The sequence below is a fragment of the Canis lupus genome, chromosome 17 (assembly GCF_011100685.1).
Source record: "Canis lupus familiaris isolate Mischka breed German Shepherd chromosome 17, alternate assembly UU_Cfam_GSD_1.0, whole genome shotgun sequence".
Classification (NCBI taxonomy): domain Eukaryota; kingdom Metazoa; phylum Chordata; class Mammalia; order Carnivora; family Canidae; genus Canis; species Canis lupus.
Window position 1 is genome coordinate 36,390,498 of NC_049238.1, and position 27,025 is coordinate 36,417,522.

The 27,025-nt window shown below is 37.0% G+C and overlaps 1 protein-coding gene and 2 pseudogenes across 3 annotated transcripts in view; 2 read left to right on the top strand and 1 right to left on the bottom strand.

The window, feature by feature from the left end:
• ANAPC1 (anaphase promoting complex subunit 1) overlaps nt 1-27,025 on the bottom strand; it is a 103,594-nt gene that overhangs the window by 1,348 nt on the left and 75,221 nt on the right. For all 3 annotated transcript variants that reach the window (XM_038561437.1, XM_038561436.1, XM_038561438.1), the window contains 9 exons: nt 22,536-22,622; nt 19,921-20,038; nt 18,936-19,013; nt 18,503-18,570; nt 16,913-17,051; nt 14,348-14,434; nt 13,048-13,143; nt 11,248-11,446; nt 4,268-4,402 (listed from right to left, as the gene is read on the bottom strand). In XM_038561437.1, coding sequence (XP_038417365.1) covers nt 4,268-4,402; nt 11,248-11,446; nt 13,048-13,143; nt 14,348-14,434; nt 16,913-17,051; nt 18,503-18,570; nt 18,936-19,013; nt 19,921-20,038; nt 22,536-22,622 — 1,007 coding nt within the window. The remainder of the gene's footprint in view (nt 1-4,267; nt 4,403-11,247; nt 11,447-13,047; nt 13,144-14,347; nt 14,435-16,912; nt 17,052-18,502; nt 18,571-18,935; nt 19,014-19,920; nt 20,039-22,535; nt 22,623-27,025) is intronic.
• LOC111090608 lies at nt 6,021-6,917 on the top strand (annotated as a pseudogene).
• LOC111090607 lies at nt 20,466-21,388 on the top strand (annotated as a pseudogene).

Genomic DNA, 27,025 nt, shown 5'->3' on the forward strand with positions numbered 1-27,025 from the left:
GAAGATATGAAACAACTTCAACATACTAATGCACTATGGAATCTAACAGACCACTGACATTCAACGTGACACTAAAATGGTTAGAGTGAAAGGTATCATCTTGATCTTTGTTTTCCATTTGTGCTCTTTTCCCCATTGTCCTCTTTTTCTGTCTCTTTTGGATTACTTTTTATGACTTTTTATGCTTCCACTATAGCTCCTTTGTTGCAGTATGTTCTGACTCTGTCTTCTTAGTAATTGCTTTATGACTTCCAGCATACACCTTTAAATTATCAAAGATTACCTTCAAATGAGATTATACCACCTCACATATTAGCATAAGGGCCTTCCTTTTTTTTTTTTTAAGATTTTATTTATTTATTCATGAGAGACACACAGAGAGAGAGAGAGAGGGGCAGAGCCATAGGCAGAGGGAGAAGCAGGCTCCATGACGGGAGCCCAATGTGGGACTCGATCCCAGGACTCCAGGATCACGCCCTGAGCCAAAGGCAGGCGCTAAACTGCTGAGCCACCCAGGGATCCCCTAGCATAAGGGCCTTCCAACAGCACTTCCATTTCTCCCTTCCCAGCCTTTGAACTACCATTCCATACTTTTCACTTTTCATGTTTTATAAACTCCATAGTACATTGTTATTATTTTCATTCCATCAATGGTCTTTAAAAAAGTATTTTTAGAAGAAGCCTTGCATAAATAAACCCATGTCATTACCATTTCCAATATTGTGCATGCCTTTGTGTAGCCCCTATCTCCATCTAACATTATTTCCCTCTGCCCAAAGAACTTAATAGACAACATTTCCAATAGTGTGGGTCTGCTGGTAATGAATTTTGTCAGCTTTTGTGTGTCTGGAAAAGGCTTTATTTCATGACTGTTTTGAAAGATATTTTTGCTGGGTATAAAATTCTAAGACATTTTAGTTTTCCTTTGCATCCTCTACTCCACTAATCTATCACTTGCCTTGCTTCCTGCAAGAAATACAAAGTTACTCTTATTTTTATCTGTGTGTAGCATGTCTTTTTTCCTCTAGCTGCTTTTAAGGCTTTTTTTTTTTACCACCAGTTTTGGGCAATCTGGTTATGATATGCCTTAATGTAACTTTAATCATATTTCTCATGCTTGGGATTCACTGAATTTTTCAATCTGTGGGATTTACAGTTTTCATCAAATTTGGAAAATTTCCAGCCATTATTTCTTCAAATATTTTTTCTGTTGTGTCCCTCCCCCCTCAGTTTTCCAGGGACTCTCTCTTCTTCAAGGACTCCAATCACATGTAAATTGGGTCCTTTTCACAGCTTATTTCATTAATGCTATGTTCCTTTTTCCTTCTTGTACTTTTACATTTAATTTTGGACAGTTTCTATTGCTATGTCTTCACATTTGCAAACTTTTTATTATGGAATGTCTAACCTGCCCATTATTCCCATTCAGTGTACTCTTCATCTCAAACACTCCAGTCTTCATCTCAAAAAGTTCAATTATAGTATTTTATATCTTCTATATGTCTTAATGTTCTGAAATACAGAATAGTTATAAGAATGGTCTTAATGTCCTTGTCTGCCAATTGAACATCTATGTCAATTCCAGATCAGTTTTAATTGATTTTTCATCTCATCTATAGGTCCTATTTTCCTATTTCTTTGTATAACAGATATTGTGACTTTACCTTGTTGGGTGCCAGATATTTCTGTATTTCTATGTTCTTGGGCTTTATTCTAGAATTACATTTCTTGAAAAACAATTTGATGCTTTTGTGCCACACTTTTGAGCTTTGTAAAGTGGGACCAGAATACACTCAGGTCTATTTAGTCTAGAGCTAAGTATTTCCCATTACTAAAGCAAGACCATTCTGAGTATCTAAAGCCCCTTAAATTATGAAGTTGTGAGAAGAGGCACTATTCCTGAACCTGTGTAAACAACTGGTAATGTGTCCTCTAATCCATGTAGACAGTTTCTCCCCTAGCCACAAACAGTTTCTTCACATGCATGTGCTGACCAGTAAGTACTCTTCTGATAGCTGAGGGGGAACTTATGCAGATGTCTGGCATTCTCTCTTTGTGTAGCTCTCTCCTCTCTGGCATTTCATCCTGTAAAACTCTAGCTCTTCTGGTCTCCCTGTACTCTCAGCTTCATCACCTCAACTCAAGAAGTCTCCCAGGCTCCACTTAGGTTCTCGCTTCCTCCCCACAGCCTGGGATCTCCCAAGATTATACACTGGGGAAAATCAGATATTATTTATTTATTCATGAGAGACACACACACACAGAGAGACAGAAAGAGAGAGAGAGAGAGAGAGAGAGAGAGGCAGAGACACAGGCAGAGGGAGAAGGAGCCTGACGCAGGACTTAATCCCAGGTCTCCAAGATCACGCCCTGAGCTGAAGGCAGGTGCTAAATGTCTGATACACTACTTAATCCATATGCTGAATTCTTAATTTCAGTTATATTTTTCAGTTCTAGAATTCCCATTTAACCCTTACTGATTCTAGATTTTTGGTGAAATTATCTTTTCATCTAATTTCTTGGAAATATTACAGCTATTTTAAGTCCAAATCTAGTAATTACAACTAGATCACATATAAGTCAGTTTCTGTTACCTTTTTTGTTATAATTCTTTATTCAACACCAAATACTATGTATTAAAAACTATAAAGGTTCAGCATATACTTTATTCTTCCTAAGAAGGTTATAAGGCAGGTAGAATGCAAACAGATTTCCTTTGTTCTGCTTGAGGCTAACTTTAGGTCTTCTATTTCACTTTTTACTTTACTCCTAGGGCTTGGTCCTGCTGTGGTTTCATCAGATGGCTGGGATGTTTGTCAAAGCCACTTCACTTTGGCAGCCCTGGAACTCTACCCTTTGTTTCCTTGGCATTATGTTGTTGAAATATTTGCCTACATTTTTAGTCTCTTGGCTTTTGCTAGATTTCTTGGAGTCTTATCCTATGCACATATAGGTTAAGATTTGGTATGTGTCTCAAGAAATGAGTACTTCCAGGTTTTTGAGTTTTGAGTACATCCCAGTTTTACTCTATTCTCCATCCTACTTTGGATTTAGCTCAAGTTCTAGATTCTCAAGCAACTGTTAACCCAAACTCTGGCTACCCTGCCCAGCAGCACTACTGCCTTTTGCTGGGACTCTACTTCTTGTGCTATGAACTAGCAAATGCCTTTGGGAGAAAGCCAGAGTAAATATTGAGTTTCCTCACTATGCTTCCCTTCTTGTGGGGACTGTGGCCTCAATCAAGTCTGGCCAGCATGGTTGCTACCAATTTCTTTAAAGAGCTGTTTTATGTAGTCTGTCAAATTTTTATATTTATCTTTGTGGGAGAGTCAGTCCAATATAAGTAATTCCTTTTTTTTTTTTTTTTTTTTTTTTTTTTTTTTTTTTTTTAAATTTTTATTTATGATAGTCACAGAGAGAGAGAGAGAGAGAGGCAGAGACACAGGCAGAGGGAGAAGCAGGCTCCATGCACCGGGAGCCCGACGTGGGATTCGATCCCGGGTCTCCAGGATCGCGCCCTGGGCCAAAGGCAGGCGCCAAACCGCTGCGCCACCCAGGGATCCCTAATATAAGTAATTCCATCATGTCTATAACTAGAAGTCTCTAGATAGTACATTTTTATCTGAGGTTTTCAAAACAGCAATAAATTATAATGTTATTAAATTTTAAATGATTAAATGGAGCAATCTTTCCTCTTCTTAAAAGCCATTTTGAATCTCAGTTGATAAGCAGAAATTTGAAAGTGATAATAATAAAAGTGCTTAGAATTGTATTTTGATTCAGGTTACTGGGAAAACTCCATATCTGATTACATATTCTGAAAAATACAGTGAAGTGCTAATATTTCAAACTCTGTATTACAAAAACATTCAAATTCACACAAAATCAGGTACCTGGTCATCTTAAAACTTTATAATATTGGAAATTACGATTATCTGATTAAAAAGAAACATCCAAACTAAAAACCCAGAAAATAAAGATAAAAATAACTTTAATAAAAATTAAGAAAGAAAAATAATATAAATATTTAATTTATTAGTATTTACTGGTGCTTGGGGCTCTCTGAAGAACCCATCCTTTTCTGAATGTAAATAAAAGTTTACGGGTGTATAAAGTTCAGATGTTTTGAGAAAAAGTTCTCAACAATAACACCCAAACACAAATGAAAACCAACACCTAACTCACTAGAATTACCTCCTACCAAGATACTTAAAAAATAAGTGAGTCAATAATACAGGTACTGAAGAGGACTTAGATCAATAATTACCTTCTAGTCCTATAGATGGCAGGTGCCATGGAGCTGGTACTGAGTGGTAGACAAGGAAACAAGCCAGCATGCTCAGCTGAGATTCTTCGAAGGGCTGTCCACTGAGGTAGGCGTGCACACACACATCACCCCCAGCTGTGAGAGAAATACACAAATGGAAATGAGGTTCTCATCCAGAACTCATTAAGCATTTAACATACACTAGACAGGTACTATGCTGGGAATTAGGGCTACAGTGGTAAACCAGACTGTCACCACAGAGTATAAAGTGTTGTAAGGAACAGAGATGTTACACAAACAAATGCATAATTAGAAATTGTGATGAGTGCTATAGAAGGATAGTGGTCCTTGTATGCTGTCTTTCCAAATATCCATTTTATGATCCTTCTTCTCTGCAGTATATAACATTTGAGGGGACTAACTTCAGCTCCAGAACTGGATTCTAATTACTATTAGCCAGACTTCCTCAAACTTTAAGGTGCATCTGAATCACCTGTCAGGGTTGATTAAAACAGATGAGTGGGCCTCATCCCCAAAACTTTTTGGATGGGGTGAGGAAAATTACATTTCTAAGAAGTTCTCAGGTGATGCTGCTGCTGCTCCAGAGACCACACTTTGAGAACCACTGGTCCAGGACAATAAGGGCAACCCCATTCTCAACAGTGTGATTGGTTCAGGAACTGACAGACTTAACCTATTCAGTAACAGACATTCTCTGCCACAAGGACTGACTGAGGAATGTGCATGAATTCCAATTCAAACCAGAGACATTGGGATGCCTGGGTGGCTCAGTGGTTGGGCGTCTGCCTTTAGCTCAGGGCATGATTCTGGAATGCTGGATCGAGTCCCATACTGGGCTCCCAGCATGGAGCCTGCTTCTCCCTCTGCCTATGTCTCTGCCTCTCTCTGTCTCTGTTTCTCATGAATAAATAAATAAAATTAAAAAAAAAAAAAAAAACAGAGACATGAGAATATGCTTGACAACATATTTGCGAGAGGCTTCTAAGAAAGAGATTTCCTCATTGTTATGGCAAATCTCCTAGAAGCAACTCTATTCTTCCTCTGCAGAATGCTGAGATTGAGGCAAGGAACAGCCATTTTATTACCATGAGAAAAAGCACTCTGAGGATAAAGCCATGGCACAGAGTATAAATAATGGAACCTCAGAGGAACTGGAGTTAAAGGCACTAAAATAAGATGACCCTTAGACCACCTTACTAGCAGCCTTCCAATAATGTAAGCTTATATGTGTCCTTATTGATTAAGCCAGGTTGAAAAAAACAAAACAACAACAAAAAAACGCCAGGTTGAGTTAGGCTCTCTATTACCAGTAGACTAAGGCATTCTAATACATAAAGAAAAGCTAAGGGAGAGGAAGAGGAGAGAAGGAAGAAATAAAAACGGCAGGAATGTTGCTTGAAGTGGTGTGGTCTTAGAAGGTCTATGAGAAAGGGGCAGTTAAATTGAGGCTGTAAAAATGAATATAAGTTGAGTAGGCAGAGAAGGAAAGAAAAAGTTCTAGGGAGGGATAGCAGTATATTTAACAGCCCCATGAGAACAGGGAGAAGAAAAATTACAACTGATACCAAAAAAAAAAAAAAAAAATCTTATGAGACTAGTATGAACAACTACACACCAACAAATTATACAATCCAGAAGAAATGGATAGAGCAAAGTCCTAGAAACATATGTCTTCTAAGACTGAAACATGAAGAAATAGAAAATCTGAATAGACTGATTACTAGTAAAGAGACTGAATTAGTAATCTAAAACCTTCCAATAGGCAAAAGTTCAAGACCAATGGCTTCACTGGTGAATTCTACCAAACATTCAAAGAAAATTCAACATGTATCTTTCTCAAACTCTTTCCAAAACCTGGAGAAGAGAATGCTTCCAAACTCATTTTACAAGGCTAGTATTAACCTAACATCAAAAAAAGACACCACACACACACACACACAAAAAATTACAGACACAACAATATCCTTGATGAACATAGATCTAAAAATCCTCAACAAAATATTAGCAAACTGAATTCAACAATATATCAAAAGGGGTCCCCATTGTACCTCTGGCCAAGGTTTCAAAAGACCTCACCAAAATGCAGTCTCAAATGGGACATACCATGGAAACCGTGATCTTCATGTCTTACAAGTTTGCTGGGGATAAAAGCTACTTAACTAAGGTGGACCTGAGAGTACTCATGGAAAAAGAGTTCCCAGATTTTCAGAAAAACAAGAAGACCCTCTGGCTGTAAACAAAATAACAAAGGACCAGGAGCAGAGCCGAGATGGCAAAGTGGACTTCCAGAGCTGCTTTTTACTAATTGCTGGGCTTACCATTGCATGCAATGACTATTTTGTAGTATACATGAAGCAGAAGGGAAAAGAGTAGGAAGCATGAACAACACTTCTGCCGGATGAGAGTTCTCCCAAAATGTCTCTTAAGGAGTCTCTTAAGGAATCTGCCCCATAGCTTCACCTTGTATAAAGGAGTCCATAAGCAGGTCAGGACTCTCAGAAAATGTACAAGTAAAATCCAATCCCCATTTGACAAGCAGAGAAAGAAAAGTCAGTGAAAGCTGGTTAAGCTTTTGATTTTTATACTGCTTACATGCTCTTGCCCTCAAATTCTTTTTTAGTTACTCAAAACAACAACAACAAAACATAATACTTTAAAAGGATCACACATACACCACAACCAAGTGGGATTTAATCTAGGAATGCAAGGATGATTCAACATCTGCAAATCAAAGTGATACAGCACAATAACAAAACAAAGGATAAAAATCACATGATTGTCTCAATAGGTACAGAAAAGGCATTTAACAAAATTCAACATCCATTTATGATAAAAACACTCAATCAACAAAGCAACTACAGAAGAAATGTACTTCAACATAATAAAGGCCATATATGACAGTCATTAGATAACATCATACTCAACTATGAGAAGCAGGGCAGCCCAGATGGCTTAGCGGTTTAGCGCCGCCTTCAGCCCAGAGTGTGATCCTGGAGACCCGGAATCGAGTCCCACATCAGGTTCCCAGCATGGAGCCTGCTTCTCTCTCTGCCTGTGTCTCTGCCTCTCTCTCTCTCTGATAAATAAATAAATAAAATCTTAAAAAAAAAAAAAAAGAAGCAGCTAACAGCTTTTCTTTCTTTTAAAATAAAGAACAAGACAAGGATGCCCACTCTTGCCATTTTCATTCAACATAGTAGTGGAAGTCTCAGCCACAGCAACTAGGCAAGAAAAAGAAATAAAAGGCATCCAAACTGGAAAGAAGATTTCAAATTATACTACAAAGCTATAGTAGCCAAATAATTGGTATCAGTATAAATGCACATAGATCAATGGAAAAAGAACAAAGAGCCCAGGAATAAACACACACCTATAACAATGGAGTCAAGAAAATGCAATGAGGAAAGGACAGTTTCTTCAATAAATAGGGATAGGAAAATTGGACTGTCACATGCAAAAGAATGAAACTGGACCATCTTAAGACTATACACAAAAAAATAAAGTGGATTAACAACCTGACTGTGAGACCTGAAACCATAACTCTGAGAAGAAAACCTAGGCAGTAAGATCCTTGACATCATTCTTTAGTGTTGAATTTTTGGAATTGACTCCAAAAACAAAGGCAACAAAAGCAAAATTAAGTAAGTGGGACTACATCAAACTAAAAAGCTTCTGCACACCAAAAGAAACCATCAACAAAATGAAAAGGCAACCTACTAAATGAAAACAAATTCTGCAAATCATATATCCAATAAGGGGTTAATACACAAAATATATTTTAAAAACTCAAATAACTAAAAAACAACAAAAAACCCAATTCAAAAATGTGCAGAGAGGGGCTCCTGGGTGACTCAGTCAGTTAAGCATCTGACTCTTGATTTCAGCTCAAATCATGACTCCGGGGTCATGAGATCAAACTCCACATGGGGCTCCACACTCAGTGGGGAGTCAGCTTGAGATTGTCTCTCTCCCTCTGCCCCTCCCCCTATTCACACATGCTTTCTCTAAAATAATAAAGAATTTTTTAAAATGTGCAGGGACTCCAAATAGACACTTTTAGCAAATTAGACATAAAGGCCAACAGACTCATGAAAGATGTTCAACGTCACCAATTATCAGAGAAATGCAAATCAAAACCACATGAGCTATCACCTCACACCTGCTGCAATGGCTATTATTAAATAGGCAGGAAATAACAAGGGTTGTAAAGAATGTGGAGAAAAGGGAACTGTCTTGCATTGTTGGTGGCAATACAAACTGATACAACAGCTATGAAAAATAGCATGGAGGTTCCTCAAAAAATTAAAAATGGATCTACAATATGATCCAGCAATTCTACTGCGGGATATCTATCCAAAGAAAACAAAAACACTAAACCAAAAAGATATTCAGTTAGTTGCAGCCTTATTTACCATAGTCAAAATATGGAAACAACCTAAGTGTCCATCAATGGATGAAGGAATAAAGATATCGTATATATACAAAATGGAATACTACTCTGCGATATTAAAGAATGCTGGTCATTTGCAATAACATGGATGGGCCTTGAGGGTATACTAAGTGAAGTCAGACAGACAAAGACAAATACTGTATGATTTTATGTATATGTGGAACCTAAAAACCAAAACTCATAGAGAACAGAGTGGTGGTTATCACAGGGGCTGGAGGTAGGTAAATAGGTAAAGGGAATCAAATGTACGGTGATGGATGGTTAACTAGATTTACTATGGTGATCACTTTGCTATACATACAAATATCAAATTATGATGTTGTACACCTGAAACTAATATATAATGCATTATATTGAAACCAATGCAAAATTGGAATAAATTTTACCTTAATTTAAAAGTGATGGCTCTTCACTAAAAAATAAATGTACATTTCTGGCAATTATAGTAGCAAGTCAAATTTGGTAAAGAGCAATGTTGTAAACTACCAAATGCCCTAAAGAGGGTAAGGGTAAGAAAAAAAGCAATTCAGGGCACTAAAGACTGCTCTAGTCACTGCCAAAGTTTCATTACTGATATGAAATGTGCAAACCAGAGATTCTGCAAGGTTTAATGACATACTTCTTATCAACACGAAACGTCTGCCATAGATAATCAAATGCTGAGCTGAATACAAACAAAATACCAAAACCCATGTAATAACTTGTATTTTTCCCAAAAAAATGAGAAAAAATGAGATTTTTAAAAATTTGGAAATTATATAATCTTCTGAATTCTAATGGAAGGTGTTAACCAAACACTAGGAGTTTGAAATTGCTGCTTTCCATGTAAACCTCACAATCTGGTTTACATTTTTTTTTTTCAGAAATGTATTCCCTAATATTACAGTAGATAGTTTTTACGTTAATTATATTCAAACGCAGGTTTTACTGGCTACTAACAGCTTTAGGACATCAAGAATTGTTACTATTTACAGGTTTTAAAAAATCAAAAGATTTAAAAAATCATCACTTGCCTCACATGAGGCATAATTACTGCTACACCATTAGGAGTAATTTCACATTTCCCCTGCAATCACAAGTCTGTACTTCCAAGCCATTGTTACGTGATGTCCTAGGTTCCCACCAACTAACTCATAGAGCTGGTAAAACAAACATTTACTCTAAGCGCACATCAAGTTTTCAGTGTACACAATGCGGGGGTACAAAAAAGGGAAGAAAACAGCCAATGACCTCACAGCTAGGTGACAGGCCACATCCCTAAGAAATAGCAGAGAGAGGCATTGGAAAGAAAACAGGATCGGATGCTAAAAAAGATAAAACAAGTTCCTAAGTGTTAAGTGGTATTTAAAAATACGTGTATATGTATATTTTAAATATGTACAAATATATGTATATATACATCCTTATGGTGTATGAAGCAAAGTGTATTTTTTAAAGAAGCTGAAGTAAATAATCAGAGTCCAATTCATCTAACTGAAAACATTTACATCTATAGCCATTCTAGCTTATATTCAGATTTACCTTGCTTAGCAATTAAAGAAAATGCTACAAGAGAAAACCCTGAGTCCCAGTGTATCTTAAAAGCACCACTCTGAAAAATATGGAAGTTCCTTGAGAAGTTAAAAAAAGAACTGCCCTACGACCCAGCAGCTACACTACTAGATATTTATCCAAAGGATACAAACGTACTGATTTGAAGGGGCACATGCACCCCGATGTTTACAGCAGCAATGTCCACAACAGCCAAAATATGGCAAGAGCCCAGATGTTCATCAACAGAATGTATGGATAAAGAAGATGTGGTATGTATGCATGTGGGGGGTGTGTGTGTGTGTATACACACCACCACTACCACCACCACCACAGAATACTACTCAGCCATCAAAAAGAATGAAATCTTGCCATCTGCAATGACGTGGTGGAACTGGAGAGTATTATGCTAAGCAAAATAAGTCAGTCAGAGAAAGACAAATACCATATGATATCACTCATATGTTGAATTTAAAAAACAAAACAAATGAGCATACAGGAAGGAAAGGAAAAATAAAAGATGAAAACGGAGACAAATCATAAGAAACGCTTAAATCTAGGAAACAAACAGGGTTGCTGGAGGGGAGGTAGGCTGAGGGATGGGGTAAAATTGGGTGATGGGCATGTGATATAATGAGCACTGGGTGTTACATGCAACTGATGAATCACTAAATTCTACCCCTCAAACTAATAATACACTATATGTTAACTAGATTTAATTTAAATAAAGAATTTTAGGGGGCAGCCCAAGTGGCTCGGCAGTTTAGCACTGCCTTCAGCCCAGGGCGTGGTCCTGGAGACCAGGGATCAAGTCCCACGTCAGGCTCCCACAGGGCCTGCCTCTCCCTTTGCCTGTGTCTCTGCGCCTGTCTCTCTCTGTGTCTCTCATGAATAAATAAATAAAATCTTAAAAATAATAATAAAATAAATAAATACTTTTTTTTAAATAAAAAAGCACCAGACACAATGCTATTATTACCTTGTAGCCACTGGTCCAGAGTATTATCAATAGTGCATTTTACAACAGGGAGGAACTCAGAATTCATAAAGAGTCCTCGCTTAGGGTGGTTCTGCAGTCGCTCCTGATGGCTCCTGGAGCTGAAAAACTCTAACACCAACTTTATCTGCCAAAGCTCAGATGTCTCAGACATTTCTCTTCTTCCTAGTCTTCTCATAGCCTTTAAGAGACAAAAGGAACAGCAATCCACTTATTAAAACAATGAAATTGCTCCAATGGTCTCTTCCTCAGAGTTGTATAATAGAGTATTTTTTAAATATGCCTCATAGATCAATAAAGTGCAGAGAGGAATCCATTCCATGTTTTGATGCAGTCAGCCCCACAGAAAAGCCCTCTGCTGGGTGCAGATGCATGTCCATTCTCTTCAATATGGTTGCCACATATATAGCTTTTGGATAAAAGCAACAAAGGCAAATGAGGTCATTCTTGGCTCAGTGGCTCTGAAAAATGAAGACCTGCTAGGTCTACTGTCAGTTACCTCTCAGAAACTCAAGTGGAGTACAATGACTTGGCCAGGGATCCCAGAGGCAGACGGCAAAACAATACTACTGATAATAATGCTCTTGGGACCCATCTGCAAAGTCACCATGGCTGCAACTAGCAAGGATGTTCTGTAAACAATTGCCCATGATTGTGAAGGGATAAAGGTTCAGAGCATAAAATGGGAACACTTTCAGCCAAAAAAGAAAAATACAACTCAATACTTGGCTGCTACATAGAGTCCCTATGAGAAGTAGTGTCAGTGTGAACATCACATAATCATACTTTCTAATTAAAAAATGTGGATGGATACCAGACAATAATGCTATTCTGGGCCTATCAGGTCATATTAGAAATTGCCTTTTAATTAAGAACATTACTTAATAATGTCACTTTCCTACTTTTCAATAGAGATTATTTTGCCATTAGAGGTAACTTCCTTTGGCTTTAATCACTGAGCCCCACATGCTTATCTGTGAATTCATCATATCACATTCATTTAAAGAACTGTTTAAAATCACAGACCTGGAACTCATCCCAGAAATTCTGATTCAGTAGATAATACAAAATGGCATTTGAAGATCTGTATTTTTAAGATTCCTCATATAAATTTAACCCAAGTTAGAAAACTACTGGCTTAGCTTAACTGCAATTTTGAGTCTGAAAGGCATGATACTATTAAAAAGTCATACGTATTACTAAAGTGAATAGATTGGTCTGATCTTTTAGGGAAGCAGTTAAGCATTTTCTGCATTACCACTTTTAAGCTCTTTTAAAACAGCAATAACACAAAAAATTTAAAAATGAACTCCAGCTTGCTAAATCACTACACACTAATACTATAACCTCTTGCAAGCTTAATCACTCAGGCATAATTTTATATCACTGTCATCATTAGGGCACTGTTTGTTCACTTACTGCTCATTTGCATATCTCTGCCAGGAAGGAGGGAAGCAGGAAGGAGGCAAGAAACCACGGGAGGATGCTAGAGGAGAAAGGGAGGAAACATGCTCTTTCTCTGCTAGTCAGACGAAGAGAAAAAAAGGGAGAATAGGAACCCTAGAGTAAGACAGTCCACCAAGGGGCATTCCCATCATAAATTCTAAGCTTTTTTGGTTATATATAGAGCTTTCAAGTTTTATAAGGTTTCCTTTTTTAAATTTCTAAAAGCAAAAGAGAAATGAAAAAGATGAATACATGGGGAACCTTACCTCACAGTTGGTATGTTATTTAAAATACAGTATAAATGAAATCAGAATTGGACTGTTTTTGGAACCATACCTGATCCATTGCTATGTATGCAGGCAACATCTCTGGGGTCTCCTGAGTAACACATTCATACAGTACTGAAGAAAACAGATCCAGAATTTCCTGTTTCTGTAGAAAATTAGAAACTTTTGTAGCACATCAATGTATATTCCAAAATCAATTCAAGACTGTATAGCAACTACTATGACCCATTCTTAAGTTCTACAGTCAATGATATATAGGGTAAGACAGCTATCTCTTTATAAAATCACAGTGAATAACACTAAATATCAATAAAATATAATAAAACTAAGCCCCAAGGGACAGTTATGGCTATAAGTGCTGCAAGAAGAGGAAAGATCAGCTGGAGTAATATGAGCAGACAGGACACCTTAGAGATGTGCTTTGGGTTAGGCTGGCAAGATTCAGAAAGGAAATGCATAATCCACAAAGATTTAGTACAAACACCGAGCATAGCAAGCATGCAGGAGGCAGCACAACCAAACCCAGTTAGGCTTACGGGCAGGCACAGGCTTTCATCAGAGACCTGCGGCCTTGAATGCATGCCCAGCCCTTACTAGCTGTGTGATCTTAGGCATGTGATAGCTGAGTGGCAATTTCCTTATCTGTAAACCTGGAATGATAAAGTACCTACCCTCCAAGTCAGAATCCAGTAAGAAAATTACATAAAGTACTGAGCAAAGTATCTAATAAGTAGTCAAGATTCAGTAAGTTAAAGAGGTTATAACTATCTCCCTTAACCCTCAAAACAACAACGTAAGGTAACTTCTATAATAATCCCACTTTTAGAAACAAGGAAACTGCATTTTGGAGAGGTTGAAAAATTTTTCCAAGAGCTACCACACTTATAGGCCAACAGGCCATCACTCCCAGATATCAAATCCTACATCCAAGCTTTGGAGTAAATAAAAGATCTGTTGGGCACCTTTTGAATTCTAAAGGGAACAGCTTTATAACCAATAGAAAAAAAAAGTTATAAAATACAGATGAAACAAATAATAAAATTATGTAAAAATAAGAGACAGTAAACACTGAAAATATCAGTACAAAAATGCATGTAAGAAAATATTACCTATCAAAATCTATGTCTTAGAAATTTTAAGTTGTTTCTTCTATCAAGATAGGCAGTTACCGAATTTAATAGTTTAGACTATGAAAAATCTGTATTTGCCAAGCAAAAATCATGCAATGTACCCAAAGCATGTCACTAACCTCATAAATAGGTATGGATATTACAGGATTTTTTGGTGGTGTCCACAGATAAATTTAACAAATTGTAGTCTGGTAGCTGAATAAAACATGTGATACACACCTGACCCATGTTCACAGTTGGTTTGCAGAAATATTCAGCAAATGACAGAAGTGCTGGATCAGAAGTAAATGCTGAAATTGTTTCTGGCTAAAAAAATAAACAACAGCAACAAATAGAAGTGTAATATTAGAGGTTATTTTCCTTATTGTTCAAGTTGTAGTATATGCAGTTCTAAGAAACCTACCTCACTGTGTTCACACAATGTTCCCATAAAGCCCAAGGCTGTACAAATTTTCTAGAGCTTCACCAACCTGTTCTGCTGAAAAGTTACAGGACACTTTTGTGCACAAACCAAACATGAGCTACTGATTTATCAGGACAATAATAAATAGGTCTTTCTTACATAACTTATTCCCAAAAGGCTTTCCCTTCTCCCTCATTAACTAACTGAAAAATAAGCAAGAAACCAAGAACTGTTACTGAAAAGGTAAAAGGAAAAAAATAAAAACTACCACTCAAGCCACTCACTAAAAGGTAAACAGTGTATGATTCCACTTATATGAGGATCCTAGAATAATCAAATTCAGAGACAGAAAGCAGAACGGTGGGCACTGGGGCTGCGAGGAAGAAGGAACAGGAGTTGCTGTTCAGTGGATACAGATGATCAGTTTTACAAGATGAAACAGTCCTACAGATGGATGGTAGTGATAATTGCGCAATATGAATGGACAATACTACTGAATTCACTTATAGGGTTTCACTTACAGGGTTTTAACAGCAAATTTTGTATTTTACCACAATAAAAAAAAATTGGGAAAAAAACAAAGTTCAAGAAAATGGAATATGGAATATGGAATACACGCAATACAGAAGTATGACCATTTTCCATTGAGGTTTATATTTTATTTCTGAATTCCAGCAAGAAGGAAATTGAGATGTCTTTTAATCTTTACATAATTTTCCAATTTAAAATCAAGTATAAACTTCTCATTTTCTTTACAAATTAGATTAGGGTCTTTGAGATGGGCTCTAATTCATAAAAGTAACCGTGCTTAAGTTAAGGTAACCGTATCCAAAAGTCCTTCAAGGGATGCCTGGTGGTTCAGTGGCTAAGCATCTGCAATCAGCTCAGGGGGTGATCCTGAGGTCCTGGGATAGAGTCCCACATCAGGCTCCCTGCATGGAACCTGCTTCTCCTTCTGCCTATGTCTCTGCCTCTCTCTCTCTCATATGAATAAATAAATAAAATTAAAAAAAAAAAAAAGTCCTTCAAAACCATTTTACAGACAACCTATCAAATACTGCCAAACAAAATTCATTGATGTTCAGCTACATCTATTTAAACCCTGGGAACTATTATAAAAGGCTCAGCCATAAGTAACTGGTCTAAAATGAAATGTGAGTTAAATTAAAATAAATACTATCTCCTAATGTGGAAAAATAAAGGATGTTAATTCAGTCCTCTGGCCACCACTTAGCCAGTCCGCTGGCCACATTTTTGCCTCTACCACTACCCCCTACAGGTCCTAACTACTTTGCCACTTGGTGTATTTTCAGCAGGAGCACATTTGCTCATGGAATTTCTGAAAACTGTACTTAAACTAAGAAAATGTTTTTTAAGATTTTATTTATTTATTAGAGACAGAGAGAGAGAGAGAGAGAGAGAGAGAGAGGCAGAGACACAGGCAGAGGGAGAAGCAGGCTCCATGCAGGGAGCCTGATGTGTGACTCGATCCCGGGTCTCCAGGATCACGCCCTGGGCTGAAGGTGGCGCTAAACCGCAGAGCCACCAGGGCTGCCCTAAACTAAGAAATTTTAATGTTAGTTTATGGAACACATTTCTCATGTGGGAAACTTGAGTTCTAGAGTGAGGAGCAATAAAATATATACTGACTGCGATGGGAATGAGATTGTTTCATACACTCTAACTGCAACTACTTTTTCATTCTATATACTCTTGTGGGGGCAGCCCGGGTGGCTCAGCGGTTTAGCGCCGCCTTCTGCCCAGGGCATGATCCTGGAGACCTGGGATCGAGTCCCATGTTGGGCTTCTTGCATGGAGCCTGCTTCTCCCTCTGCCTTTGTCTCTGCCTCTCTCTCCTCTCTCTGTTTCTCATGAATAAATAAAATCTTAAAAATAAATAAATAAATACTCTTGTGTTAGCAGTCAAGTACTATGAAAACAATAAAGCAAACTGATAAATCTGTCATCATTTCATCCTTACCAAGATTTAAGCAACAAATAGGAGTGTTTATTAATGTAATTAATGCTACCTTGCAAAAATCTTTTTTATTTCTGCTACGAATTAAGTAAATCTTAACAGATTTAAAGATTAATAAGTAAAAATATTAAAACATTTTTATAGAGTTAAGATATACTGTCCCTGCTGCTAAATGTAAATCATCCTTACAGTCCTGGCAGATGACTCATATTTTATTATATTTGCAACATAAAACAACAAACAGATCCAAGGCCATTCAGTCTTTATAATCTGCAATGAAGAGAGAGAGTAGGTTTACCTAAACGGTATCATAAATGTTATACAGAAGTACATGCTCCAGTGGGCTAATGGGATTTATAAATTAGTCCATCACATCCTTCACTTTTTAACCAATCAATACTACCTTGAAAGCCCGAGCTTCAGAGTTCCTGTTAGCAACAGTCTGGGCCAACAAACTTTGCCACCCCATTGGATCTTCCTTATAGGAGAGCTGACCTGCTCTGAGCTTAACATACAGAACTCCATCCTTAGAAAGGATTGATCTAAAAAAAAAAAAAACCAAGAATAAATTTTATATGAAATATTATTTGTAGTTCTCGAGTGGAAACAGTGCCTCCCAACATCATGCTCACATCAGATAAAGTCTTTATCATTTTCCAGTAAGGTATACAATTATTTACTGTACCTAAAATTAAATCAATCCCTATGAGAAAGCCAAAATAAAGCTCTACTCTTCTTGGGTTCACAGAACTTGCTAAGTAAAAAAGCACTGTCTGTTCAAGTGTACTCTTCACAGGCAATATTTTATCTAACACTTCTTCACATTCCCTTTATCTACCCACTGGAGGTACTAAATATCTATTGATTGGCATGCAGCATAAAAAATAAAAATGATGCGGCAAATCTAAAGAGAACAATACAGAAAACAGCTATCATATAAATAGTTTAAGGAAAATATAAATTGGGACCAAACTATAAAATTTCTTATGGGCTTGTTAAACTTTCTGGAAATTTAAAGATTTAATTTACACACTACTCAAAGTATAAAATTAACACTGTTCATTACAGTAATTACTTGCATATGACTATTTCCACTCAAAAGCAATCTACCATAACCTTAAATTTATGAGAACAATCCAACAAAACAATGAAAAAAACATGCAAAAAATGTGGTCTGACAAACATCAATTGTTATAAAGCTCCCTTAATAAAAGGACATACAAAGCAGCCTTACTCCCTTTTTTTTCCAGCCTTACTTTCTTACACTGAAGATCTTTCATTATTGCTCCAAAAGACAATTCCATTATTGTATCAATTTATTTCACTTCAAGTTTCTCAATGAATATAACTATATTTATATATTTATATAAATATAACTATATTTATAAAAATATATAATAGGGTTTGTTTCCTTTTTTTTAAAGATTTTATTATTTATTCATAGAGATGCAGAGAGAGAGAGAGGCAGAGACACAGGCAGAGGGAGAAGCAGGCTCCATGCAGAGAGCCCGACGTGGGACTCGATCCAGGGTCTCCAGGATCACGCCCTGGGCTGCAGGTGGCACTAAACCGCTATGCCACCAGGGCTGCCCTAGGGTTTGTTTCCTAAACTAAAACTCAGGGGATCCCTGGGTGGCTCAGTGGTTTAGCGCCTGCCTTTGGCCCAGGCCGCGATCCTGGAGCCCCGGGATCAAGTCCCACGTCGGGCTCCCGGCATGGAGCCTGCTTCTCCCTCTGCCTGTGTCTCTGCCTCTCTCTCTCTCTATCATAAATAAATAAAATCTTTTAAAAAATAAAAAAATAAACTAAAACTCATTTTCTAATAAAAACTCCATTTCAAAGTTATAGACCACTTTATTCAATATATACTCTACTGCCCTGCATGAGATAAAAGGGTGACAAGGAACCACTCTAGATAATAATCTGCAATTTCTACTTTCCCATATACTTTTATTCCCTTCACAGATATATCTAAAAAATTCAATATACTTACTTCAAGTGTTGTGTTCCCTTGCTTAAATCTATGAGCAGTTCCCAGTATCGTGGGCCTTTAACTTTAATCTGCCAAGATAAATGTGAACACAGTCAATCCAACGCTAAAAAAAGTGCTAGTTTGACAAAACAAAACCCAAGTTTCTCAGAGGAAATAAAAATAACTGGGCTAGAAAGAAACACTGAAAAGTTAACAAGCTCCACTTCCAGACAAAAATGTATGTGAATCAAGCTCTGTGGCCATCTAACCCATCAGTAAAGATCACCAAGTAAAGACCTTCTCTGTTTCTCATGACAATTTCTCCAAGGGTTGTTTTCCTATTTCCTATAGAACACAGAGAATGAATAGACTTTTACTTAGTTACTTTTGATGCTATACTGTTCTGGCTGAATTTACCTCTTCCACTGATCTCCCTAAATTGCATTCCACTCACCTGCTTTAAAAGGTGGAGTTCTGGAAGAAGGGTAGGAGCCATCAATTCTTCTTTGGTTTGTTCATACCACTGAGTACCCTTTACAAATGTACAAGAACAGCCACAATTCATTAGGGGAAGCTACAAAGAAGAAACATCTCTACTCTGTACTTCTTCCCCACAGTTTCTACACAGATTGTCAAAAGGCATAAAATGTTCTCTGGTATCAAGTCTTAGAGGGCCAAGTCTACAATCTTTTGAAGGGCCTGCATCACCTTATACCCACTTCAACCCTTTTAGCTCACATGCTAGCAGTACAAAACATCTGCACTTCTGAGGCCTCTGGGTTTTTGCACATATCGTCTTCTGGGAATGTGCCTTCACTCAGCTTGAAATCTCAGCCCAAACACTGTGTCTACCGTCACAACTTCCCCAACCTTCAACAGCTGGATGGGGCCTATCTCCTCTGCTCCCCCTGCATTCTATACATACCCCCACACTCTATTCTTACTGCATCCATGCCTGGCTACCCAATGGACAAGAGGTCCTTAAGGAATACAACGATGTAATTTTGTACCCCAGAGCCTCTGCATAGTTTTGATACACAGAAAGTACTTAATATTCTGAATAAATGAAGGATATATGACTTATAATCTGTACATCAAAATCAAAGATCTCTCATCAAATATATGTCTTAAAGCATTCTACAAACAAATCTAAGAGTAGTTCTAACTCATTCTTAAGAACACTTTAATGAACAAGGACATTTTCAAACAATAGGCTCTAGGAACAAAAGAGCAACTGCTGATCTCTAAAATATTACCTCCATAGACTATAAATGAGCCCAAATGGCTGGCAGGATGTACAAAAACTTTAGAAGCTTCAATTTTGATGAGATTAATTAACTCTGTTATCTTAAAGGACAGCATTTTTTAAAATATTTTGACCTGCAAAGACGTATGAGTGGTAATAAAATTACAAATAAATGAAAGGAGCAAAGAATTACCTTATAGGTAACCTCTAAGAGGGCATAGCAGGGCATGTTTGTATCCACATCCACAGGCACTAGAAGCCTTGGTTCTGCAGCCAGTACATACAGGTGCCGCAGAGCCTGTAGATGATACCTATTGGCAGAAAACACAGAGAGGAGGTAACAAATAGGTGACGACAGCGTGAGCTCTACAATCTGCTGCTGCTGACACACTGACCCATGACAGAAGCTCAGGTTGCTATCTTCCCATGACAGCAATCCTAAAGGAAGATGAGATTCAATTAAAAACAAATGGAATGGGATCCCTGGGTGGCGCAGCGGTTTAGCGCCTGCCTTTGGCCCACGGCGCGATCCTGGAGACCCGGGATCGAATCCCACATCGGGCTCCCGGTGCATGGAGCCTGCTTCTCCCTCTATGTCTCTGCCTCTCTCTCTCTCTCTGTATGACTATCATAAATAAATAAAAAAATTAAAAAATAAATAAATCCTATAAAGCTAAACTTTAAAAAAAAAAAAACAAAAAAAAAACAAATGGAATGATTCTTTTAAAAATCGTAAGATATATGCCTTGATCCTAAAATTCCTTACTTGAAATTTCACATTTAAGAGGTTTTACAGATGAAGTAAAAATTATCCTAACATGAAAATATTTACTGAAAAATTCATCCCTTATAAAATCAGTTCTCAGATAATCCTTTAATACCGCACACAGGCATCTATTTACCTTCCAAGGAACTTACTTCTAGCTATTTGTTTATTTGGCTCAAGGGCTGGTAGGGAGAGAGAGAAGGAAAGCTATTCTACAGATACATACTTGTACACAAACATACACACTTGGAATCCAGTACACAAAAAACTAATGGGTAAGATTATATTTTTCTGTGTGTGTGCTTTTCTGGGTTTTCAAAAAATTTATATTTTAGCATTTAGACACAAAAAAGCTTTTACATTATAGGATGCTATAAAAGGATAAAATGAGAGTTCAAAGTTTTCTTTTTAAATTTTAGTAACAGCAGTAGCCTTCCTCTTCCCATCCAAACCTTCCCTTTCCTATAAATTGATTAGAATTAAAGCAGAGGGGAGCTCTTGCTGCTGAACTCCAGGTGCAAGTAAGTGGAGCCTACTGAGTACAGGACTCCTAAAATGACAAATGTGTCTAGAATGCTGTTGTCCAAGGCCATCTTTGTTGACTATAAGCAGGGTCTCTGAAACCATAGGGAGCACACAGCTCTTCTTAAAATTCAAAGTGTTTATGCTTGAAATGAAACTGAATTCTCCCTAGGCAAGGGATATGCTTATATATACAAAGCAAAGAACAACACAGTGACTCCTGGTGGCAAAGTGAACAAAACCAGGGTAATCTGGGGGAAAAGTAACTCGTGGAAGAAACAATGGCATGATTCGTGCCAAATTCTGAAGCAGCCTTCCTGCTAAAGTCATTGCGCACAGAATCTGTATGATACTGTACCCCTCAAGAATTTAACCTTACTGAAAAATAAATAAAGGTGTAGATGTTGTTTAAAAAAAGAATTAAAAGCAATCAAAGCCAGGAAAAAAAAAAACGGTATTTATCAGTTACATAAAGGTTCTTGGTGCTTAAAACCAAATTGCTTTGTTTAAAATAGCTAAACCAAATGATTCTCCCAGCAATATAAGAGTGTGGCTCTCTGTTGTACCCTAACCACCAATAACAACTCAAAAAGTCTGTCCTAAACTGACAAGCAAGAGACCACTTGTCAGAGCTGCATTAATTTAACAGGAATACGCTTGTCTGCCTATCATCAGAGTTCGGATGTCAGTCAGTCCACTTTTATAAAACAACAACTTCCGTTTATTATTACTATTTTAAGCTACATTGCACTAGAGCGTGACAGCTTAATTACTACAGTCAGTGGCTCCATCTCCTGATGCTTCTCTTGGATAATGAACTGAACACACTGGTCATCTCAGATGTCATGGGAATAATAAGGTGCTATTTTCTCCCCTCCTCCACATGCAGCAGAAATCAACTATGCCTAAAACTGCCAGGGAGACTGCAGTGCTGATGGCTCTTCATGCTCTCAAAGCAGAGCTTCTGTATTCTCACACCTTTCCTACATTATCTGACGGTGAATGGCTCACTGCCACTTCTAAGTTGTCTTTGATTCTTTGCTGCATTTTGTTTTTTGTGTCCCTTCTATTTCATTTATATAAAACTTCTCAACATTCTCAACATAAAAGAGGGAAAAAAGGAATTCATATAGACACTGCCACTAAATCAGACCAATTTCTCTCTTGGAATTAAACAATTATACTATAAAACATAATGTCTTGCTTCTGTTGGCTACTATCTTTTGTTTGATGAACTTTTCCCTAAAGATAACCTTGTTTGGCCCACTTCTGGGTTAACAGCAGTTTTACTGATTGAAAAATGGTGGAAGACTGATGAATCCATCCATCAGATGTCCAAAGTTCTCTTTTGGTCTAATACTTAGAGAAACATTTTCAAAGGCTTAGTCAGAAAGAGAACTAAGTCCAAGAAGAAAATAAACTAATTTGGGAATGAGTCCATGGAACCAAAGAACAATCAAATTACCCCTTTTTGGAGAGCTTACAAAAGATCACATTGAGGAGAGAATCACTAGACTCACCGGTTGTCAGTGCTGTGAGCTGGGAAGTGCGGGTAAAGGGCACAGAGAAGGGCAGCAATGGAAGAATTTGATGTACTCAGAGAGTACCTGTGAACCAAATGCAGAGAGAAAGACATTATTTTTTTTTTTTTAAAGATTTTATTTATTCATGAGAGACACAGAGAGAAAGACAGGCACAGACACAGGCAGAGGGAGAAGCAGGCTCCATGCAGGAAGCCCGACGTGGGACTCGATCCCGGGTCTCCAGGATCACACCCTGGGCCGAAGGCGGCGCTAAACCACTGAGCCACCCAGGCTGCCTGAGAAAGACATTATTAATTATACTGTGCAAACCTCCAAGGCCTTCCCGAGAATCAGGAAATTGGGGTACTGTGGCAAGGCTCACTTATAAAACGCCTTGATAGATACAAGTGTGTCAATGCTGTCAACATTTCACTTTCCAGTGAGTCTTTAAGCCATTTCAAGATCATCTACTATTAAAAGTGAAAGGAACATCTCACAGATGTTAACTTTCAAAACTTGACTTAATCAACATGAGTTTTTAACCTAAAATATCACAGTAAGTGAGGACCATGAATATAATCCTAGAGATGACAGATATTGAAAAAATCACGTATGAAGGACACCACTTCTTCTCCAGTTCTACACATACTTCCTTAGACAATAATAAACCTCACTTCTAAAAATACAGGGTTTGTGACTTAGTATCTCAATTTATTTTTCTGTTTCTGTAAAGCCTGAGCATCTCCTCAGAATGATGGACTAAATGAAAAAGGTAAAAGTTTTCATAAAAAGTTAATGTATAAACAACTATCCCTCCAAGTACAAACAGCTTTTTTTTCTAATCAATGTGATAAACTCATTTTTATAAACGCCACATACTCTTAATAAAATCTTTTGAGATTTTCCTTATATTTTAATGTTGCTCAAACTCTACATGGCAAACAGGAGATTACTCTAAAATTCTAGTTTTTCTTAGAAATATTTTGAAATAAAGATGAGACCGGATATCATATAAAACCATTGTTGTAGATAATCAATATAAATATTTATTTTATTATATACAGATATATGTCCTCAAGAACTTAGCATTTATCACATATACACCTATTTAATGAATTAGGAAGAAGAGATTTCAAAATCTAAGTAAGAAAATATACCTACTCTGACATAGGCATAAAATAGGCCATTTTTTCTTTACCATTTTGACAAAGCCAAAATCCAAAGATAAACATTAGATATTAATGTTAAAAATTTTGAGATTAAACATAGGACGTGGATATGCAATGAGAAATTTAAATGTTGTCACAAAGTATGCATAATCATTTAAAGATCAAGAATCATTAGAAAAGTGGCAGCAGAGTGGGAGAAAATCTACTTAATATAAAAGCAGAGCAAGTAGGGTCACAGTGTGAAACAAAATATTGAATAAGAGTATAACAAAATTAAAGTTAAAAAAAAGAATGAATAAAGTAAAAAAGAGATACAGGGGTTTATTTAGAAAGGAAAATAAATTCTCAAAAATTATAAAATAAGAATTTTAATATAAGATTTCTTTAATCATTCTTAATTCTAAACAATTAAAGAAAGAACAATTCTACAAAACCTGTTAAAAGGAAATGTACACCATTCTGATAATCTCCACCTTTTATCCTTCTAGAAAAGTGGACTCCAATGTTTAAGTCAGTCTTATAGAAGAGAGAAAAATAAACCGATATGACTTGTAGAAATTTTATCAGTTGATGAAGGTCACACATACTAAAGCTAAATAAATGAAAAGATACACCACATTCATAGATTGAAAAACTCAGTATTATATAACATTTCAGTTCCTCCCAAACCAATATATAGACTCAATGCAATTATGACTGATATTTTATGAGGTTATTTAGTATGGAAAATCATAAACTCCAATATTTATATAAAAATTCAAAGAACAAAAACAGAAAACCACATCTTTGAAGAAAAAAATCCCAATTTGGAAGATTTATTCTACCTGATATCAAGACTTATTATAAAACTATAATCATTGAGACTATGGTATTGGTGCAAGCATAGAAAAACAGACCAGCTGAATATAGTAACAGCCCAGAAATAAATATATGTTGTATACAGACGCTTAATTTATAATAAAAATGGTATCGCAGAACAATGGAGAAAAGATGAACTTTTCAATAATAGTGAGGCATCAGTTATCAAAAAATCATACAGAAAAATCAGGTACAGGTATATTTTATATCCAAATATGAGTGAAAAATTAAAACTTGTTGAAAATAAAATATCTTCCTTTTGGGGGGGTAAGGAAATATTTCATCAGAAGGACAAAAAAGTACAAATCATAAAAGAAAAATGTTAATAACTGTTCATCAAAAGATACCATTGAGAGTTAAAAGGTGAGCCACTGAGCAAGAGAAAATAAGTACAACACATTAAGAGTGACAAATGGTTCAGGATCATAATGATAAACGAATATAGGATAGTCAGATTAACAGAAACAGTAGTATAACAGTGGCTGTTAAGGGCTGGCAGAAGGCGGCAACAAGGAGGTGTTTTTTATTTTTTTTAATAATAATTTTTTTTTTATTGGTGTTCAATTTGCCAACATACAGAATAACACCCAGTGCTCATCCCGTCAAGTGCCCCCCTCAGTGCCGATAAATGAATATAGGATAGTCAGATTAACAGAAACAGTAGTATAACAGAGCTGTTAAGGGCTGGCGGAAGGCAGCAACAAGGAGGTGCTTTTTAAAGGAAACAAAACTTCTATTCTGTGAGGGAGAATTCTGGAGATTGGTGAATACACTTACTACTACTGAATTGCACATTCAGAAATGGTTAATAAGATAAATTTTAGGTTATGTGCATATTATCACAAACCAAATTTTTAAACAAGTAAGCCAATATGAAAATGGGTAGCAGGAGACTTAGACATCACGAAAGGAGATTTCCAGTTAGCCATTAAATATATAAAAGATGCTAAATATCATTACTCAGAGAAATGGAAATTAAAACCACAACTACTACCAGATGGCTAAAATTAAAAAGACTAACAATAAAACCAGTGTTGAAAAGGATGGGGAGTAACTGGAACATCACACAACACTAATGGGTATATCAGGAGCACTGATGGCATTATCTATGAAGTTAGGCATATATATATGTTCATAAGATACACTCATAGATCTATATACAACAAAATCAAAGATATGCATAAGAAAATTCGTAACAATGGTCCTGGGTGGCTCAGTCAGCTCAGCATCTGCCTTCGATTCAGGTCATGATCTTAGGGTCCTTAAGATTGAGCCCAATCTCGAGCTCCCTGCTCAGTGGGGAGAGTCATGTTCTCCCTTGCCCTTTGCCCCTCCCCCTACTTGTGTGCACATGCCATCTCTCTCTCAAATAAATAAAATCTTTAAAGTTAAAAAAAAAAGAATATTCATAATAGCCCTAAACTAGAAACAACACATCCGTTAAGAGCAGAGTAGATGATAAATGTGGTATAATCACACAATGGAATTTAATAGCACAGAAACATGAATACATCACTGCTACATGCAACACAGATGAATCTCACAAATAATGTTGAGTTAAAGAAGTACAATTAACCCCTGCACAATGTGAGGGTTAGAGGTACCAATCACCCTGCATAGTCAAAAGTCCTTAAACTTCCCCAAAGCTTAACTATTAGCTGACTATTGACTGGAAGCCTTCCTGATAACATAAATAGTAGATACACATATATTTTGTATGTTATGTGTACTATTTGCTGTACTCTTATAATAAAGTGAGCTACAGAAAAGAAGTACTAGGAAAATCATAAGGAAGAAAAAATATATCTACAGCACTGTACTATTTAACCAAAACAATCGTGTGTAAGTGGACCTGCACAGTTCAAACCCATATTGGTCAAGGGTCAACTGTAAGTATGAAATAATACACAGTGTATGATTCCATTTGAATTTCAAAAACAGGCAAAGCCAGTCCAAGGTGTTAGGAGACTAAACAGTGATTATCTTTGGGTAGAAGTGAAGTAATAGCTAACAGGAGAGGCATAGCAGGGGTAGAGAGAGGTATTCTGAGTTCTATCTTGATCTACATAGTAGTCTACAGGGAAGTCATAAAAAGATGAAGTGGTCAGGAATGACAGATGTTGGAAAGAGACCAAAGAAGGGAAAACTGGGGCAGCTTGGGTGGCTCAGCAGTTTAGCGCCACCTTCAGCCCAGGGCCTGATCTTGAAGACCCACGTCGGGCTCCCTGATCTAGTCCCACGTCGGGCTCCCTGCGTGGAGCCTGCTTCTCCCTCTGCCTGTGTCTCTGCCTCTCTCTGTCTCTCTCATGAATAAATAAATAAAATCTTAAAAAAAAAAAGAAGGGAAAACTAAGAAACTCTCATAGGACTTGATGACTATTAGTGTTCATAACCTTTACGAGAGAGCAGTTCAGTAGAAGGGCAATCATTAAACAGTGGGGAACAAGGGGCAATGCCCTG